Raw genomic sequence first — 19,192 nt, forward strand, 5'->3', positions numbered from 1 at the left:
GGGCAGGGGCTGGGGCTTGCTTTCAAGGGGTTTAGATTTCTGACTGTAGGATTCGGGTTCTCAGGGGTAAGGTTTGTGGTCCGTGGTTTTAATATTAGGATTGGGATCCTATTCAGGGGTCAGAAGTTGACAGAGGGGTCTAGGGCGTCTCAGTACCAGAGTTTAGGGTTTTTAGATTTGGAAGGGCTCCTTTTTGGGTTCTAGGTCCTCACTTTGGGAGTTTAACGTCACAGTGTTAGTGTCTTAATATCATAGTTTAGCGATCTCAAAGCCACAGTTTTCGGGCCTGGAAATCTCTATTTCCGGGTCTGACATCTCACTATTAAGAAATTCTGAAGTCGTGGGGGGTGGGTGATGAGGGTAAAGGGGATCAAATATATGGTGATGGAAGGAGAACTGACTCTGCGTGGTGAACACACAATGGGATTTATAGACGATGTAATACAGAATTGTACACCTGAAATCTATGTACATTTACTAACAATTGTCACCCCAATAAATTTAATTAAAAAAAAAAAGAAAGAAAGAAATTCTGAAGTCAAAGTTTGGGAATTTGCTCTTTAGTTTTAGGTCTGGATCGTGACTTAGGGGCCTACATTTACAATTATTGTCGAGTTTGGGGGTTTTAATTTGGTCTCTGGGCCCATATTTGTGGGGCTTAGGGACTCCATTTTAGGATCTTTAGGGCTCCAAGGAGCCCCATGGGGAAAAAGAAGGCTGCCGGTCATACTGCCCATTTCTCCTGGAATTCCAGAGGTCACTAATAAGTCTTTCTTTTCCCCTTTTTGTAGATGTGGGATTCCAGCAGATATCTGTGTTCCTCTGAACGGCCCAGAGCCAGTTCCCTGGGTTCCAGGAAGAGGTAAGGGCTCGCCCCGCCCCCACCCCCATCTCCCTTACAGCTCCAGACACTCTGGTTGAATAATAATAATAATATTTACTGAGCATTTTCTGTTTTGTCTCTTCACTAAGCCTTTTGTTTGTATGATACCCTTTAATCTTAACGACTCCACAAGGAAGTAAGTGTGATATAACCACCATTTTCAAGATGAGAGAACTCTGAAGTAGTTGGCTGAGATCATCTCTACGCCCTTGTAGGCTTTGGCATTTTGAGTGTCTTACATGCTCTTCCTTCTTTCTTCTATTCACGTTCATTCATCCATCAAGCACTTACCAAATGTCAGGAGTCTTATAGAGGGGATTTTCCCAGTAGATTGAGGACTGGATCAGGTTTCTCTCTCCCCTGTCCCCTTCAAAGTCTGGATAAAAAAAAAAAAAAAAATTGCCAGAATTCATCTTATTTTCTACTGTCCTCCCAAACCCCATGTCCATTCATCTCTTCATTCATTAACTTCAAAAATAAGCGTCTGCTTTGCTGAGATTCTCTACTTAGGTACTGTGCTCAGAAGGAGCACCATGAAGAAAATGAAGAATGCTAATCAAAGGGCCCATTCCTCCTGGAATCCCAGAGGTCACCAGCAATGCCTTTTCTCTTCCCCCTTTCTAGATGTGAAGTCCTTGTATTAATAAAGACTCTTAGTTGCAATGAACAGAAACCTAGCTGAAACTAGCGTAAGCATAAAAGGAGATTTATTGGATCTTTTAAACAAAAAATTCAGGGGCATTAGGCTTGGCTGGTTCCAGGTGGGGGTTAAATGGTGTCGCCAGGAATCTGCTTCTTGCAGCTCTGTTGTTGTCTGTGTTGGCTTCCTTCTCAAGCAGGCTCTCCTTGTGTGACAGCAAGATGGCTCCCAGCAGCTCCAAGTTCATGTCTTGCCAGCTTGACAACCCTAGCACAGAGAGTCTCATTCCAGAATCCATTGACTGATTGGCCAAACATGGTTTATGACCACAATCCTGAATCAATCACTGTGACTCTCCTTGGCTGGACCTTGCTTCTGTGCTCCCTAGTGGAAGGGGAGGTTGGACTGAGAGTGGGGGAGGGGTGGTTCCCCAAAGGAAGCTATTACCAGCAAAGGGGAATTGGATGTTGATCAACCCAAAACAACAGTTTTATCAACCATAGTCATACAATAAAATACTTCCACCCCATTCTCCAATAACCCTTATCCCTAAATCATTCTGACAAATGACTATCTACCTTCTGTCTTGAACTAACATTTTGTGAGCACTCCCTATGTGCCAGGTACTGTATTGAACACCTTCTTGACAAATCAAACTTCCTAGCCACCTGCATTTCGTAAGTGAGTTAAAAACAGGCTCAGAGAGATGAAAGCACTTGTCTAAAGTCACGTAGCAAGTGGCAGAGCTAGGATTTTAATCTAGGTCTGTCTGCTTCAAAAGCTGAAGCTAATAACCAACTATAATGCTGCTTCTCGGGACTGCTCCATGATTTGCCGCACTTTGGGGCAGCTCTAATTCTTAAGTTCCTGGGCACGTTAAAGCAAATTAGGGAGCATACCTAATATAAGACATTGGGGCTGGTTCTTGGTTAAGGCTCCTTCCAGTTCCCCTAAAATACGGAGTGCTTAGGCTGATTAGCTCAGGGAAGAGAAAACCCAGGAATTAGTGTCATTTGACATTTCAAAGCCTGAGAGGCCATCACAAGACAAAATAGGCATTCATTAATTGAACAACTTTTTATTGAGCATCCAAGGGCCCTAGGATTTTTATTATTATTCTAGGAGCTATGACTTTCATAGGCCCTAGGCAACTTTGCCTTCTTGGGCCCCTTCCTCCATTAAAAACATATTAAAAATTGTAGTTAACAACAGCATTGGTATAAAGATGAATATAATCCAAGCTGGATTATATATGTTTTTTTATTCTGATTTTAAAAGAAATTAAATCATTTTCATAAACCCCCTCAAAGTATCATGGCCCTAGATACTGTGCTTACTATACCTAATGGACAGGTCAGCCTAGGATATAACAACAAATAAAAAAGACAAAAATTCCTACCCTTGTGGAGTTTATAATACATTAATTAATTAATAAGATTTCACAAGCTGATAAATTATATGGAGATGTGACAAAGAATGTGCTTATTTAGACTGAGTGGTCAGGAAAGGCCTCTCTGAAAAGGTTACATTTAAGCTAAGTGGTGAATGTCAGAGATGAAATGCAGTTAGAGAAACAGAAAAGGGACCCACGTGGCTGGAGCTGACCTGTTTCCCACAGACCCAGAGGGCAGAGCTGGGATTAGTGGGTGAAAAGTATAGAGACTATGAGGACAGAACTTGGCTAAAGCCAGAACCATGCAGTGAGGAAAGGGGCAGCTTTGGGAGGAAGTGCCCATCTTCCAGAAGCCCCTGTGAGCAGAGCCCAGGTCACACCTATTCAGGACTGCTGAGGAGATGCCAAGATTTTGTGATTCTTAGTCACCCTTGTGTTCTCTCCAAAAATTTTTTTTCCCGTAACTTCTATGTTTGCACAGAAGGCTCTCTTGGTGCTTTGCAAACCCAGTGTAAATACCCAAGGACTACAGCTGATACAAAACGTTTTTTCTAAGACATGGTCAAATAAGGCTTTAAACTTAAATAGACCTGGACACTTTTTTTCCCTTGCTTTCTGTGTTGTTTCTTGCTGGGGCTTCCAGGTGCTCCTCTAGAACAGAAGGAAAGTGGTATGCAAAATATAAATATCAGGGCTAGACAGGACTTTAGAGTTCAGCCTACCCAGTTTTTCTGCAAGGATAGAACCCCAACACCCTTGGCCCTCGAAGTTATGGTTTCTACCAGGAGGTACCTTGAGACTACTTGGTGATTTTTTCCTTTCATTCTTTCTTTCAGTTGATTAATATGTATAGTCTTCATAGTGGTTTCATAGTGGTTTTCTGTATTCATAGGAGTTTTGAGGGGGTGAACTACGTAATATGTCATCCCCTGTGTAAAGCCCTTTAATGGCTTCCTGGTGGTCTTAGGATAAAGGCAAAATTTCTGTACTATGAGCCAAAAAGACTCACCTGGCCCCTACCTCCTTCTCCAACCTCGTCTCACCCTACAGGACTCCTTGCTTTCTGTGCTACAAACACTTCAGCTTTATTTCTTTTGAATTCATGCTCTCTCATGCCACAGGGCCTTTGCACATGTTCCCTCTATCTGAAATGTGCTTTTTCCCTTTTCACCTATATATTTCCACAAATCCTTCAGAACAGGTTCTGGCCAGGTTTACTTCCTCAGGGAAGACCTCATTGATTAGGTCAAATCCACTTGTTAACAAGCTTCCATAACCTCAAGCAACACCTCTCCTTTGTCCCTATCAGGGTCTGCTTCATGGGCATGTGACTCATTCATTCACAGAGTCCTGTGCTTAGAAGAGCTTGATGCTTGGTTTAATGCTCTGCTCTCACCATCTTGAAATTCTTAATGTTTGAACAAAGGACCCTGCATTTTCATTTGTGGTGCACCCCCCAGCAAATTGTGTAGCTGGTTCTGGTCCTAGCTACAATTTTATGTTTGTTTGTGTGACAATTTGATTAATGACTTCATCCCTCAGTATACTGTGGACTCTAGAAGGAGCTGTATTTGTTTTTTATACTTTTGTCCCTGTCCCCTATCACAGTTCCTGGCACATAGTAGGTGCTCAATAAGTAGTTGCTAAATGAATGAGTGAGACTCTTTCACGACATCAGAGTTTGGTTAGGGAGATGTGTGTCGTTCACACTGTTCCCCCATCTCCTTGGTGTCAGTGTCCGTGATTCTTCTGTTTCTGTGGCGTCCAGCCGAGGGCTTGGCAGGAAAGCAAGGAAGGTCAGAGAGGCTTCCTGGGGCAGGTGGCGATTGAACTGGGCCCTAAAGGAAGGTGAGATAAGGATTGGTGGAGACAGGTGTTTGGGTGTTCCTGAAAGAGTAGCATGAGCAATGGCAGTGGTGTGTAATTTGGGAGAGAGATTCCAACATCTTTGTGTCTCCATCTGTCAGGAGAGAGGGTGGAGGTGTGTGTGCATGGGTATATTATGAATTATGAATTTAGGGATTAGACCCTGGAAGTTCTTCATCTGCCCAGGAGACAACTACTTTCATGCCCTTATTTATTCATTCATTTAGCAAATACGCAGTGGGTTCCCACAATATGCCAGACCCTGTTCTAGGTACTAGAAATACAGTGGTACCCTCCACCCAGCTCTCAGGCCAGTGAAGGGATCAGAGAAATGCATGAGCACAGGGGTTAGGGGACCTTAGCAGAGGTACCTCACTTGTCCTGTGGAGTTAGGGTCAGGTGAGGGGAGAAAACCAAAGGAAGTAAGATGTGGTCAGCCAGGCCAGGCCATGAGGGGCATTATAAGCCATGTTGAGGGTTTAAACTTGATCCTTAATCATGGGATGGCATTGAGAGGTCTGAGGCGCTTATTAGACAATTAATGTATCAGGTTCTGTGCTGGGCGATTTCACACACACTAGTTTATTTAGTCCCATTGATAATCCTCTGAGCCTGAATGATTGTCCTCATTCCCACTGCACAGATGAGAAAAGCGTGGTCAGGTTTGTGTTTCAGAACGATCACTCTGACTCTAGTAGAAAGTATGGTTGGAGGAGGCAGGAAGGGAGGTTGGGAGGCCTGTGAGGGTGTCAGTACATGGACTAGGGCAGGAGCTGTGGGGATGGAGACAAGGGATCACAGGAGGAACGGGCAAGATTTGGTGACTGACGGGATGGGGAGATAAGGGATGATGTCCCCATAAGGCCAGGGACTCCGACTCGGTGCCTGGGGCAGGGCAACATTGAGACAGGAGGTCTGGGAGTCAGATGGTAAGTACCATTTTGGATATCCTACCCAAAACCAGCTCTTGTCCCAAAACAGGAAACAGAGGAAAAACCACACCGGCAAACTCCACGAGCTAGCATTGCTGCTACCCGTGGCCCTGAAGACCGGTAGCAAGAAGCTCACCAAGGTAAGAGGACTAAAGGAGTGGAGGTGGGTTTGGGAGGCAGATCCCTAAAATGTCAGAAAGCGGGTTAAGCTGGGCAACCTGGACAGACCTTTTCAGTGACAGCACTTAAATGGCAATGGTCCTGCTCTGAATGGGAATTCCTGGGAGTCTGTGAGCCCATGAGTAGAAGCCTGTGGGATTCTTTCTTGCAAAAGGAGACTGGGAGAGAAAAATAGGCAAGGAGCCGGGAAGTCAGACAGACATGGGTGTGAGCCCTCCAGCTCCACAACTGCAGGAGTCTGGGCACGACGCTCAGCTTATCAGCTTCTCAAGCCTCGGGTTTCTCAGCTGTAAAACGAGAAAAGATAACCCCTCCTATCCAGAGATATTGTGAGGCTAAAATGACATACTGTGTTTCCCCGAAAATAAAACCGGGTCTTCTATGAATTTTTGCTCCAAAAGACGCATTAGGGCTTACATTCAGGGGATGTCCTCCTGAAAAATCATGCTAGGGCTTATTTTCTGGTTAGGTCTTATTTTCAGGGAAACAGTAATAGCCGTGACTGGCCCTGAATAAATGTCAGTTCCCTCTCCCAGTCCCTTGTTTTGTGACCTGTAGATATCATCTCCACGAGGTAGGAACAGCTAAAGCTTCTCTGCGTGTCCCCAATGGCTACTCAATAAATGTGCATAGTGCTGAGGTAACACCTTGCTCCCAGTGGGAACTGCTTAAGAGGAGACTCAGAGGTCCTGAAGACTTGGCGTGATGTTTTCTTGCTATTTCAGTCATTTATTTATTCATTCATCAGCCATTTATGGAAAGATTGTTGGATAACAGAAGCTTTTATGATTGCAACGAGGGGAGGCAAAGAAATTTGAGGCCCACTCTCCTCCTCTGGGAACTCAGAATCTGGTCATAAAGATAAAGATTTGAACACAGGAGTAAGTGATCCCAGCTAGAAGGTGCTATGTGCCTCCAGAGAGGTTCAGAGGAGCGGGTGTTAGAGAGAGATTTGCCAGACCCTAACCCTGACCTTCTCCCTGCCTCCCACGTTCCATCAATCCCGAATACGAAGCACTTTCTTGTTGCTACTGTGACAACTTACCACAAATGTAATGGCTTAAAACAACACAAATTGATTCTCTTATATTTTTGGAGGTCAGAAGTCCAAAGTCAGTCTCACTGGTCTCCAGTCAGGCTGTCAGCAGAGTTGCTTCTTCTTGGCGGCTCCAGGGGAGAATCTGTTTCCTTTCCCTGTGCCAACTTCTGGAGGTCGCTCCTGTTCCCTGGCTCATGGCCCCTGCAGAGCCAGCAGCGCAGCATCTTCAGAGCTCTCTCCTTCTCTGTCTGCTTCCGTCATCACTTTGCCTCTTGGCCTTTATAAGGAACGCTTATGATTAACTTGGGCCCACTCAGATAATCCAGAATAATCTCCTCATTTTAAGACCCTTAATTTAATCACATCTGCGAAGTTCCCTTAGTCGTATAAGGCAACACATTTACAGGCTCTGGACATTAGGACATGGACGTCCTTGGGGAGCAGCCTGATGCAGGCCAGCACAGTGCTCAAAAACATTTGAGGAATTTTGTCCTCTGTTCTCAAACATTTGAGTATTTGGCATACATAGGTGCTGTCATAAGCTCTTGGCGGGGAGGGCAGAGATGTCTGGGACACAGTCCCTGCCCTGGCGGAATGGCAGTCTAATCAGGGAACAGGCATCATTTCATCACTGACCAGATGACCACATCTCCTGGTGGAATTCTCCCCAGGCCACTTTCTTTACCATTGATTCTCTGTCTTAATGATCCTTCCTCTTCCTCATCTTCATTCTTTGTTAAATTCAGTCCTGGGCCCCCTGCTCCACATACGACCTGCGTCCACATACGAGTCAGTCCCCAGCCTCCCACTTGACCGGGCTGCCTGAAGTGCATCCTCACAGCTCTTCCAGGGCTGTGTGACCTGCTCAGTCCCCTGCTCAGTGAGGTACCGGGAGCTAGCACGTGTGGCCGCCCCCCTGTTTGCAGGTGCAGCTCAGTCCTGGGGCAGCCTTCTTCGCCACCCTGGCTGATTAAGTGCCGCCGGCCCGATATGCTGCTGGAGCTTCTCCTCCCTCTGACCAGCAAAGCCTCAACACATTACCGCAATTGTTTCCTTATCTCTGACCCCCTTTAGATGAAGAGTTCTGAGATGGCAAGGACCACAATGGATAAATCTCTATCCCCACTGCCCACAGGGCCCAGCTTACAGCCGGTAACAGTAACAATTGCTCCCAATTTACTAAGAGTTCTAGGTGTCACACCCTGAATGCTGAGCGTTTTATATATATATTTTTTCATTTAATCCTTCCACAATGCTTTTGAGATGCATATGGGTATGCTCATTTTTTGGTCTGAGGAAACTGAAGCACAGAGGTGTCATATTGCCCAGAGGGACACAGCTGGCTAATGGCAGAGAGAGTCAGATGTGCCCTTTCCAAAGGCCCACACCCTCTGCCACTGTCACTGAATGCTCAATAGATATTTGGGGAATGAATAAATGAATTTCCTCTGCTAAGGAAGTTGTGGGACCTGTCCATCTCACCCTCAGCAGATTTCTGGTGTTTGAACCTGACGCAACCCCCAAGCTAACCTTCCTGAAGTTTCAATTACTGAGCATTCTATCCTGAAATCTGAGGTGATGCCCAATTGCCTTCTGCATAAAACCTTTACACTAGTAATACTAACATTGTATCTTACTCTACAGTTTACAAAGACTTCAGCTTAGTGACTGCCGACCATATGCCAAGGCCGGTGTTGGAGGTACCAAGCAAAAAAGACAGCGTCTGCTCTGCTATAAATCCATGACGTAGTTATAAAAAGTTAGAACAGGTTCTTATGTAACCTGGTGAGAAGCTGGTGAAGGTGTTTTTCTTCAGCTGTCAACTAAGCGTTTATTAGGCAACTGATGTGTCCAGCTCTGGTCTGGGAGATTTCACACACAACTTACTTAGTCCTACTGGTAATCCTCCAAGGTTGAATGAGTACCTCATTCCCATTGCACAGATGAGAAAACCGAGGCTCAAGGAAGTAAAATGACCTGCTCCCAGCACACAGCCAGTAAATGGTAGATTGGATCCAGGTCCTTCCAAACGAGTAGTCTTTTCGCTATGTCACATGTATTCCTTAGTTAGAGTCTAGCTTCCTTCCATGGGTCAAGTTAAATAATTTCAGTGACCGTCTGTATTTTTTATGGAACAGTGAGTCCCCTCACGAGACCATATTTCCTGATTTGGGGTTTGGAAGATTACTGCTAATGGTTTTATTGTTATTCTAGGGATCCAGTACGAACCAAAAAACACTTACTGGCGTTCTTCCCTCACTTCTTTACCAGGCTAACTCCTTTCATTCTTCAGGTCTGCAGAGAAGCCTTGCTGGACCCTCAAGCCTAATTTCAAAATCCCTTGTTGTACGCTTTCATTCATAATGCTTATCACACAGTCGGTAATTTTGTATGGTTTATGAGTCTGTTAAGGTCCACTGCTCTCACTAGATTGTAAGTTCCATGAAGGCAAACAAAAATATGTCTCGGTCACCCTTACGTACCTGGCCCTTGGTGGTAGTAGTCTCTTTGAGCATAGTAGCTCCAATATCAGCTCAGTCGGTATTTGATGGCTGGATGGGTGATGCCTGCTGGGCAAGAGGCATCATGCTCGGTGCTGTGGGGGAGATTCATTCCTTCAGCATTCCCTGGCTAAGCCACCTCTGGATTCGGTGTGCTTGGGATACAGAAATTAATTCGCTACAGTTAGTCCAAAGTCAGTGGGAGAGAACAATGTGTAAACAGATAATTATAAAATAGTGTGGCAAGTGCCTTGTTGGAAACAGACTGCGGGTGTTACACGAGTGCCGAGGGGGGACATCTGACCAGCCTGGGCGAGAGGGGCCAGGGAGGTGGGAAGCTGGCAGGGGAGAACACTGAGCTGAAGCTCGCAGGAGGAGATGCCAGGTGAGGGAGTGCGTGCGAAGAAGACGAGCATTTTGCAGACAGAGAATACGGCACGTGCAAAGGGCCAGGGGTGGGAAGCTGAACAGTGTGTGCTGAAAACTGGACCAGGACATAGGCAGACATGGGGTTAGATCCCAGCCCTGCCACGTCCGCTCTGTAACCTCAGCAGGTCCCAGTAGCGCTCTTAGCTGTAACCGCTACCCCGCTGGGCGACGGTGAGGACGGAGCAGCGGGACAGGAACTGGTCTGTCAATGGAGGAGGTGTTGGTGGGGGAGTGGGGTCCTGGAGCCTTTCTGTCCCTGGTCAGCAGCCTCACAGTATCTGGGCCCCCACTCTTGAGAGTAACCCTGTGTCTCTTTTGGGGGCAGAAGGAGATCCTGCTGCACGCCCTGCACTACATTCAATACCTCCAGAGAAGCATCGAGGCGGCCAAGGCCTCGCTCAAATTCCACGTCACTGATGGGGACGCTGCACTCGGCGGTGAGTCCAGCCAACGTCTCCCAGGGCCCTATACATGCCAAGTATTGTCCCAGCTGTCAGGGACACCGAGGGACTCCGGTGATGCCACGCTGCCCCGGATCATAGCCTCGTGGCGGGGACAAAGTCAGATGCCGTGAATTCAAAGCGGGGTGTCTGGGAAGACGGCGGGCAGGGGAGCTGGAGCTGGGCCTTTGAGGACAGGGGAAGGGCCAGGCCGCCAGGCAGAAGAAACGATCTGAGCAAGAGCGTGCAGGCACGAGGAGACACGTGTGGAATGTCTGGGGACAAGCAAGCAGATGGGTGTGACCAGAGGGGCCGCGCAGCGTCGAGATGACATGCGCAGCCTCTGGAGCCAGATCCTGACACCAACACACGTCTTGTTGCCTTAACCTCTGTGCTTCAGTTTCCTCATCTACAAAACGGGACCAATACTAATACTTCCCTTCTGTGTTGGTCATGAAGATTAAACGAGTTCATACGTGCAGAACATGTTGTAATGCAGTGCCTGTAACATGCCAGTCACCCAGTACCATGCATGCTGGGTGCTGCCATTACTGGTGTGAAAAATACACAGGCAAGAGGAGTAGACGAGGCAGGAACGAGGTCCTGAAGGGCTTCCAGTTTTTCCAGCTGAAAAAGGAGCAAAGAAAATGAAAATTACTGACGGGCTTTAACTTAGGGCAAGCCGTGATCAGATTTTTTCTTTTAGAAAGTGGCCCCTGACATCTAGTGTGGAGGATTGGTTATTCAGTGAGAAACTGGAGTCGGGGAGCTCAGCGAAGATACTTTTAGGAGTGATCCGGGCAGGAGATGATGAGGCCCAATGTGGCTCTGTGGCCGAGTGTGGACAGCAGTGGGTACATTTGGAGAGGTTAATGAGGAAGAATTGAGAGGCCTCTGGGTGACCCTGGGAAGTGGAGGAGTCGGCACTGTCTTCCAGGAGGAAGAACTGGTTCAGGGTGGGGAAGATGGGTACACATTTGGGAAGCATTAAATCTGTCTTCCCTCTTAGCCAACGCCCTGGGGAAGCTCCAGTTTCTGCCTGTACTTTTGCCACTTCACTATTTAACCTCAGACAAGTCTGATCTCTTCCTGGGACCTCAGTTTCCACATTTGTAAAGGCAGCCTGGGGACCAGGGCAGCCTGCTTCCCGTCCCGACCAGCAATGGGAAGCATTGTCTGGAAGGTAGAGTTTGGGGTGGGATGAGGGTGAGGGCATCTGACAGTCTCCTTCTCCATCCTGTGCAGGGCTTGGCCGGAACCCCGCTGTGGGGCCAGCAAGGCGGAGACACTCCACTCCATCCAGCTCCCCACACTCTTTTAAGTCCTGTCTTCAGGGAGCCTGCCGGAAACCTCAGAAGAAGAAGCTAACCCCAGGGTCAGGTACAAGCTATCAATGGAGGCAGAGCCGGAAGTGGGGGTCAGAGGGGATGGGCTCCTTCTCCAGGGCCGTTATTCTCCCGGGAGGCCTGGTCAGCAGTCCTGAACCCCTGACAAAGCTTCTAAGTCTGACATATCTGGGTTCAATTCCTGGCTCCTTCTCTTAGTAGCTCTGTGGTCTGGGTGGTCACTCTTCTCGCAGCCTCACCTTCCTCATCTGGAAATTGTAGTGTCTGACACAGGGTGGTCTTAAGGATTAGGAGCCTGAGAACATACACACAATCAGTGCCAGCCAAGGGAAACTGCTCTCAGCATCAATTGTCTTTAGGGCCAGTCATCCATCCCGGAGCCAGGGCACCAGGGAACACGGGGTGGAGGAAAGACCAACTGTGGGAGGCCAGCTTCCTGGGTCCGGCCTCAGCCTTGCTCCATGTCCCTTCCCTTTGCAGGCCTCAGTTTCCATGTCTTTAAATGGGATTTGAACCTCCCAATGGTTTCCAGCCCAGGCTGCATATGAATCATCCAATGTGCTTTAAAAAATGCCTATATCTGTGCCTCACAGCCAGAAAGTTGGGTTTCAGTGGTCTGGGGTGGAAGCTGGGCATTAGTACTTTTTCAGAGCTCAAAAGGTGATTCTAACCTGTGGGTAGGTGATTTCTAACTGAGGAGCCGGGCTTACCCAGGAAGCACTGATGAGGGACCGGGTCAGACAAAACTTTGAAACAGGTGGCTGGGCCCAGAGCAAAGAAGATCTTCACCTGAGCCATCTTCTGGTGACAGTCAGATCTCCAACCCCATTTCATGCCGTCTCTCTGCTCTCCCAGAACGCCGGACCCGGGCCCAGAACCCTCGCCGCTGTCTGGCCCTGGACAAGCTCAGGAAGCAGGTGACCCCATCTCCAGATCAGAAAAGAGGAAACATAGGGGCGATCACCACTCCTCCAAGACGTCCCGACTCCTGCGTGCGCCCCAAGGCTGCATCATCCCCACCTCAAAGTGACGGAAAGGGAGGAAGATCCTGGCTGACATTGCTGGATGTGACTGAGAACAGCATCCACTGTGACATCTCAAGTTGGTCTCTTCCTCACCATTAATTTAGCCCATCTCTTATACACCATTTCTCAGGCACCCGCACACCCCAGGCAGTCCTGGTAGCTGGGGCTTCAATGGTGGACAAGAGGACACTGCCTCTCACTTCACTCAGCTTATGATCTTTTCCCCAGTTTTCTTCTCCCTCAGGCTCTGCTCTGGGTGTAAGGGCAGGACAGGTCAGTGCTGCCCTTGTGCAGGGGCTGCAGGTCACAGGACTGGGGTTACGAGCAGGGCCTGCTGTGAGACTTCACTTGGAGCAGCCAGACAGTTGCTCTCTGACTCCCCTCCCTGTGCCAGCACAGCCGGGTGAGAAAGGGTGCGATTGGAAGGCAAGATCCCGGGTCATCCCGTCCTCTACTCGTTCATTCAGTCCTTACACCCTGAGATCACCTCCACCTCTGTGCCAGGCCATGTGCTAGGTGCTGGTGACAGTCCAGTGAAGGAATCACACTGTCACTGATGAGACTGAGTGATCCCGACTTCCTGGGGTTGCCCAGGAGGCCATGGGGGCCCAGAGGAGATGCCTGATTCACGGGGAGAGGGAGGCTTCCCAGATCCGCTAGATGTGTGACTTTGGGCGAGCTACTTGATAGCGCAATGCCTCAGTTTACTTAACTATAAATTGGGTATAATGATGCACTCTTCCACAGGGGCTTACTGATAAGTATGTAAAATACTTAAAACTGTGCTGGCCTTAGTAAGCACTTTGTACTATTATGTCCATTGTCATTATTCCACTTAAGGATTTTATCTTCCCTACAACCTGATAAGGATACAGGATTCCAGAAACCTAGTGATTCGGGTTCCCCTGGAGCCTCATACAGGACCCTGAAGCTTGAGGTTTTGGCTAGGGCGGGGGACGGCAAGGCTGTGGCAGACCGTGGCACCTCTTCAACCCTCCATGTGTGAGGCCAGCATTTGTCCCCGCCACAGAGGTGATCGCCCTGACTTGCCTCCTTAGGCTGCTATTGCAAAGGGAGCGCCCCGGATGATGGGTCTTACCCTACTTTTGAGGCCCAGCAAGGGGCTGAGAGGATCCATTTTCTCAACAGGACACAGCCCTTTTCCAGGTAAGAGAAGCCCAAGAGCTCTGAGGGGGAGAGGCTGAGGTGATTAGGTCTGGAATGGCTGAGGGCAGTAAGAAATGAGGTTGATTTACATCCTTTGCTGGTGTCTGAGAAGTGAGCTCTACAGCGGCTTGGCGCATCGTAAGCTTGAAGGAGAGCCTTGCTTCTAGTCTTCTGGGCCCCCGCCCCACTGGTCTCCCTGCCTCCCGTCTTACCCTTCCAGCCCTTCCTTACTGGTCAGTTGAGTGGCTTTTCTAACAGAGACCGTGACTATGTCAGTTCATGGTTTAAGCTCTCTCTCAGTGCCCACAGGGTAGAGCCCAAATCTTTTCATTGGCATTTGAGAACCTCTCTGGCCCTCGCTCCCCTTGCCAGCATCCTCTCCTGCCCCTCACCTATGTATGAGTCTCACCCTTAACACCTTCAAATATTCGCCACTCCTCACTCACGGGGGCCATGCCCTTGTCCCCTCTGGGCTTTTCACCCTCTGATCCCTCTTTCCAGAAAGCCAGTTCCCCTCGTCCACCTGGAAAACTCTACCGTCCTTCAGCCTGGTCTCAGTGCGGTCTTCCCCCGCCCTACCCACCCTCTCTGTCCTCCCCAAACTGCCCCTGACTCTGTCATCAGCATGTGATTGCAGCTGCCTCTCCTCACAAGCCTTGAAGCTCCTTGAGGGCAGCGCCTCAGCTGACTAAGCTTTCTGCTCCCAGCATTCCCCCAACAGCCAGCATGGAATGGTCCCTCTCTTATTTCACAGTGGGTGACACTGAGTCACCCAATGGGGACACCGCTCACCCAGGGTCACAGCAATTCCCAGCCTGGGGCTCCGGGTCTGCCTCTTGAATTCCACCTCTTGCAGGCAGAAGCCGGTGTTCTACGATGCCAGCGAGGAGGTGGACCAGGAGTCCCCAGATGCTGACCCTTGGCTTCCTGCCTGGACCCCAGAGGGCAGCCCCCGTGGTGACTGAAACTCTGTCTCTCTTCTTCGTAGGCTGGTGTGGGGCCTTCTTGGTACCTTCCTTCTGAGGAGTTCAGTGGAGAGGGGAAAGCGGGAAAGGGAATGGATGTCTGCTAAGCACAGGGATGGCAAACAATGCTGTCACTCAGCCATTGGTTGCCATGGCAGATATTGTAATCGTGTGTCACTCTTTCTGGCGATCCCAGACACCACCTCAGAATCTTTCTTAACACAGAGCTCCAGTAGCTACAATCAGTCTATTGGATCTGGCACATTATGATATTAAAATTTTTTTTGCCATCCCTGACATAATGCCAGGCATCGTGCCTCTTAATTTCTTCCACCAAGCACTCAAAATGAGCAGTGGACAGAGTCCCCTTTCCCCAGTGTCTGGCTTCATCTCGTCCAAGCCAGCTGCTATGCCGGGGGAGAGGACAACCTGACCACACCCCCAAGCCTGATATTTCCTTTCCTCCAGAGAGCCCACTGGCCTTGGGGCCTCTTCAGATTGACAACTGCAGTGTGACGGGCCTCCCAAGCGAGATCCTGGGCCTCAGCCCTTCCCTGTTCAGCTCTCCAGAGAAACTGCTGCCAGAAAAGATCTTGGAGGATGGCGCCGAGTACTTGACCCAAGGTGAGCGTCCAGGCCTGGGCCTGATGCCTGGTGCAATCAGAAAACACACGGTGACGCCTATCAAGTGTGCAGCCCTGTGCTGGGCAATGAGGGACACCCAGGGATGTATCCCCACCAGGCCCTGCCCCTAGGAGCCCACAGCGTGGTTAGGGGGTAGCTCCAGGCCCGTGTGGGCAGTGGGAGGCTCCAGGCGCCTGGAGCAGGGCCCACTCCCTCTGCCTAGGTTGGAGGTGCCCCACGGGAGCTGGTCTGGGAGCTGGATTTGGACATGGGGCCGGAGATCCAGAAACCCAGAGAGCAGCACTCAGGCTAGGGGGCTGGTGGACAGACCTGGGGCCGTGAGAGGCACCCCGGGCCCAGCCCCCTCTCTGGCCTCCCTCCCTGACAGCGCTCTTTGAAGAAGTGTTCTTAGATCCTGTGTCTTCACCTGCTGCCTGCATGCTTGAGGTACCACAGGAGGTAGGCATCTCTCCAACCATCTGTCCAGACATGGCCATCTTTCTTTCCACGCACATTGCTCACCTGCGTGATTCACTCATCCATCCCCTCAACCTTTCCAGAGACGCATCTGCCCATCCTTTGAACGCTCATTGCTGGCCACCAGGCACCTGCTCTATGCTGGGCACTTAGCCTGAACTAGACACACAAGATAGAAGCTATAAAGCTGCCAGGTGCCCATCAAAGACCCCGTTTTACGACAGCTCTGTGAGGCAGGGTGTCTTGTGAGCCCATTTGACAGATAAGGAAACAAAGCAGCAGAGTGACCCCAGGAATCCTCCATTGGAAAGAGATCCCTCGCAGGCCCCTGGGCTTACCTCTGTTGTCACCATCTGCTCCAGGAGCTCACTGTCCGTGTGACAGAGGGGCAGCCCCAGCTCTGGTCCCCAAATGATTCTTCTTCCAGTGTGCGTGGGGGGGGCTGTTGCTTCAATGAGTAGCTGAATGGGCAGTAGAAACAGAGCGGAGCCCTTAGTAAGCACTGGGCGCGGTGCGACCTGCGGGTGGTGACGACGGTTGTAGAGCAGAGGCTCAGAGAAGTTCACACTTGCCCAGGGTTTCACGGCTTCAATGTGAGGCGGGAACTGATGGGATTAAGAGCTACTGCCCCAGAATGGGAGGCAGGAGACCTGAGCCCAATGCAGCCCCTCTCTGACCCCTGTGGGAACTGGGGAATATTTGCGTGACTGTCCAGGGGGTGTTTGAACAAGGTTGTCTTGAATCCGTGACGTTTCTCATGCTCATTTCCTAGGAACACAGGGAGTGGGGCATGAAGGGACACCACTATCTCCCTTCACATGCCCTCCATTTTCCTCCTTCACCCCCTAGCACACACCTTCTGAGGCCCCGAAAGACCCTTCTGACGCCCCCAGCCTGTCGCAGTCCTCGGTCTTGCAGGACCACTGCTACCTGTCGCTGAGTGAGAACAGCAAGGGGCCGTCCAGTCCCAGCTCTGAGGACTCGGACCCCCGCACAGACTCAGGATGGGTGCAGCGGCCGGAGGTGAGGAGGAGCCGCCCCCGGGGTTGCTCCCGCCTCTCGGCCCGCTCTCACCTCTGTCCCCCACCCAGGACGCTCAGGCCGACCCCAAGGGCCCCCAGCTCTCCAGCGAAGAGGACGGAGACCACACGTGGACCCCAACCCGCGGGGCCTCGACGCTGCCCGCGGCCCGGAGCACAAGAAAGGCCCAGGCGGCCAGGGCCAGGAACACAGCCCCATGCCCCATCCAGACGAAGAAAAAGTGTGTCAACGGCTTCATCATGTTCTGCAGGATGAACCGGAAGCAGTATATCCGGTGGGTGGGGGTCCCGGTTGGCTCGCCCCCCAGAGCACGCTGCCCTGTGCTGACAGTGGCGCCCCTTCCTTTGGTCAGGGCCTGTCCATTGCGAGCAGGGAAACTCTCCTCCGACTTAAGGAAAAAGGGAAATTGGCTTATACAACGTGAGAAGGGGGGGGGGTTGCCTTCAAGACGTGGGTGGTCTGAGGGCTCCCCCAACGCTGTTTGGAATCCTTGCCCCTCTCTCGGTGCCACTGGCTTCCGGGTGGGCTTGGTTCTCAAGCAGGTGGGGTGGGGACAGGGTCACCTTTGGGAGGTTCCCGCTCAGGTCCCGGCTCCTACCCTGGCAACCCCGTGGGAGGAGAGCGCCTTGTTTCTAAGGTTTCAAGCACAAGTTCTTGGGACCCACTTGGTAGAGCAGGAGCCCAACCTGAACTGATCTGTGCCAGCCCGAAGCTGGGGGTGGGGTGGGAGGCCCCCAGGCCCCGGGGGAAACAGCTGGTGTCCTTCCCGGAAGATCCAGGGGCTGGTACAGGGAGCAGCGGACACAGGACCCCTATGGGTCTTGGCACACAGGTGTCCCCTTCCCAACAACCATTTAGTCCAGTTCTCCCCCCACCCCCAACCTTTGGCACCTAAGCTCCAGGGTGCGGAATGGAGGCCTTTCAGGATATCCAACATGGGTGGGAAACAGCTGAGTTCTCAGAGGGAAAGCTGAGGCCATGAGAGGGCAGGGGAGCTGCGCATGTTCAAGCCCTTGGCCTTCACCCAAGCCAGGCTGCCCCGCAGGCCTCTCCTTACTTCCACACTTCTGTCCCAGATCTTGCCCAGGAACCGCATCCACAGCTGCCACCAAGGAGCTGGCCCAACTCTGGCGATCGATGAGCGAGCAGGAGCGGAAACCATATAGGTGAGGAGCCCCAGCCCAGAGGCGCGGTGGCGCAGGGGCCGCCTGCTCCTCAGCCCAGCTCTACCTCCCAGAGCTTTGAGCTTCAGGAGATTGGAAACAGGCTGGGAGATTTGGGTGTTGCAAACTTTTATGAAAGATTGGGAGTGGCAGGTGGAAAGGTCACTCTTGGAGATTAGAAGGGCAAATAGTTTAATTTGGGATTTGGACCGTGCTGCCCTAAATTTCTTTTGCCCTTTCTGCCACGGGAAGTTTCTCAGAGCAAGAAACTGGGTCTTACCTCCCTTTCACGTGGCCTCCTTCTTCCCTCCTCTTCCACCTCCTCTCCCTTCCTGAAGCCCTCTCTTCTCCACCTTCATGGGAGCTGCCCCTGCCTGTTTCTCATTGGCTCCTGAAACACACATCTGTGAGCACAGATTTTAACAGGACCGTGGGGCTTCCGCAGAGAGCCCTTGGTGGGGTCCCATGTATAGGCTGGGCCTCTGAGGCCCAGAGAGAGGCCCCTGGTCACTGCTGGGGCCAGAGCACTGGGGGGGGGGGGAGAGCCTGGGAGGCGAGTGAGGTACCCCCCCATCCCACCGCCTCTCCCCAGCATCAAAGCTCGAAGGTTCAGCCGCAGGCACAACCGGATCGTGAAACAGGAGAGCTCCAGCAGTGAGGACGAGGCCTGGGGGACCCCGAAGCCCTTCTACCAGCTGCTGGCTGAGAAGGCCCGCGGCTCCTCAAAGCCGGCCCCTCTGCCTCCTCGCCGCCGCAAATGAGGCTCACTGTCCTCACCTCTCCCCCGGGCCACCTGGCAGCTCCTGCCGCTCTTCTTGGAAAGGAGCAACCATGAGGAAGACGTTGCCCCCTCTTGGGCCTCACCCCTGCCAGTGCGGGTCCCCTTGGCCAGTTCCCGTGGAGCTGGGAGGGGGCCAATTTATTGACCTGATGCTTTGTGTATTCACCTTGTATGTGGGCAGCTAAACTCTGCCCTCCCACAGCCCACTGCCCTTCTCATAGCTCCTTTCTACCCCGGGTACATCAGAGGAGCTGCCAGTTGGGGGGGGGGGATTGGCGGGGAGGCCCGAAGTGAAATGCA

The 19,192-nt window shown here is 51.0% G+C and overlaps 1 protein-coding gene across 1 annotated transcript; it reads left to right on the top strand.

Annotated features, from left to right (window-relative positions):
• Nucleotides 1-791: 791 nt before the first annotated feature.
• MEIOSIN (meiosis initiator) lies at nucleotides 792-18,872 on the top strand (the record flags this gene model as incomplete). The annotated part of the gene is made up of 13 exons (XM_081031519.1): nucleotides 792-862; nucleotides 5,764-5,854; nucleotides 10,189-10,300; nucleotides 11,549-11,683; nucleotides 12,505-12,750; nucleotides 13,733-13,841; nucleotides 14,698-14,798; nucleotides 15,275-15,430; nucleotides 15,819-15,889; nucleotides 16,757-16,930; nucleotides 17,008-17,222; nucleotides 18,025-18,114; nucleotides 18,704-18,872. 13 exons carry the CDS (start codon nucleotides 792-794, stop codon nucleotides 18,870-18,872), a joined length of 1,740 nt encoding a protein of 579 aa, XP_080887645.1.
• Nucleotides 18,873-19,192: the final 320 nt, after the last annotated feature.

Source organism: Rhinolophus hipposideros, assembly GCF_964194185.1.
Source record: "Rhinolophus hipposideros genome assembly, chromosome: 21".
NCBI lineage: Eukaryota > Metazoa > Chordata > Mammalia > Chiroptera > Rhinolophidae > Rhinolophus > Rhinolophus hipposideros.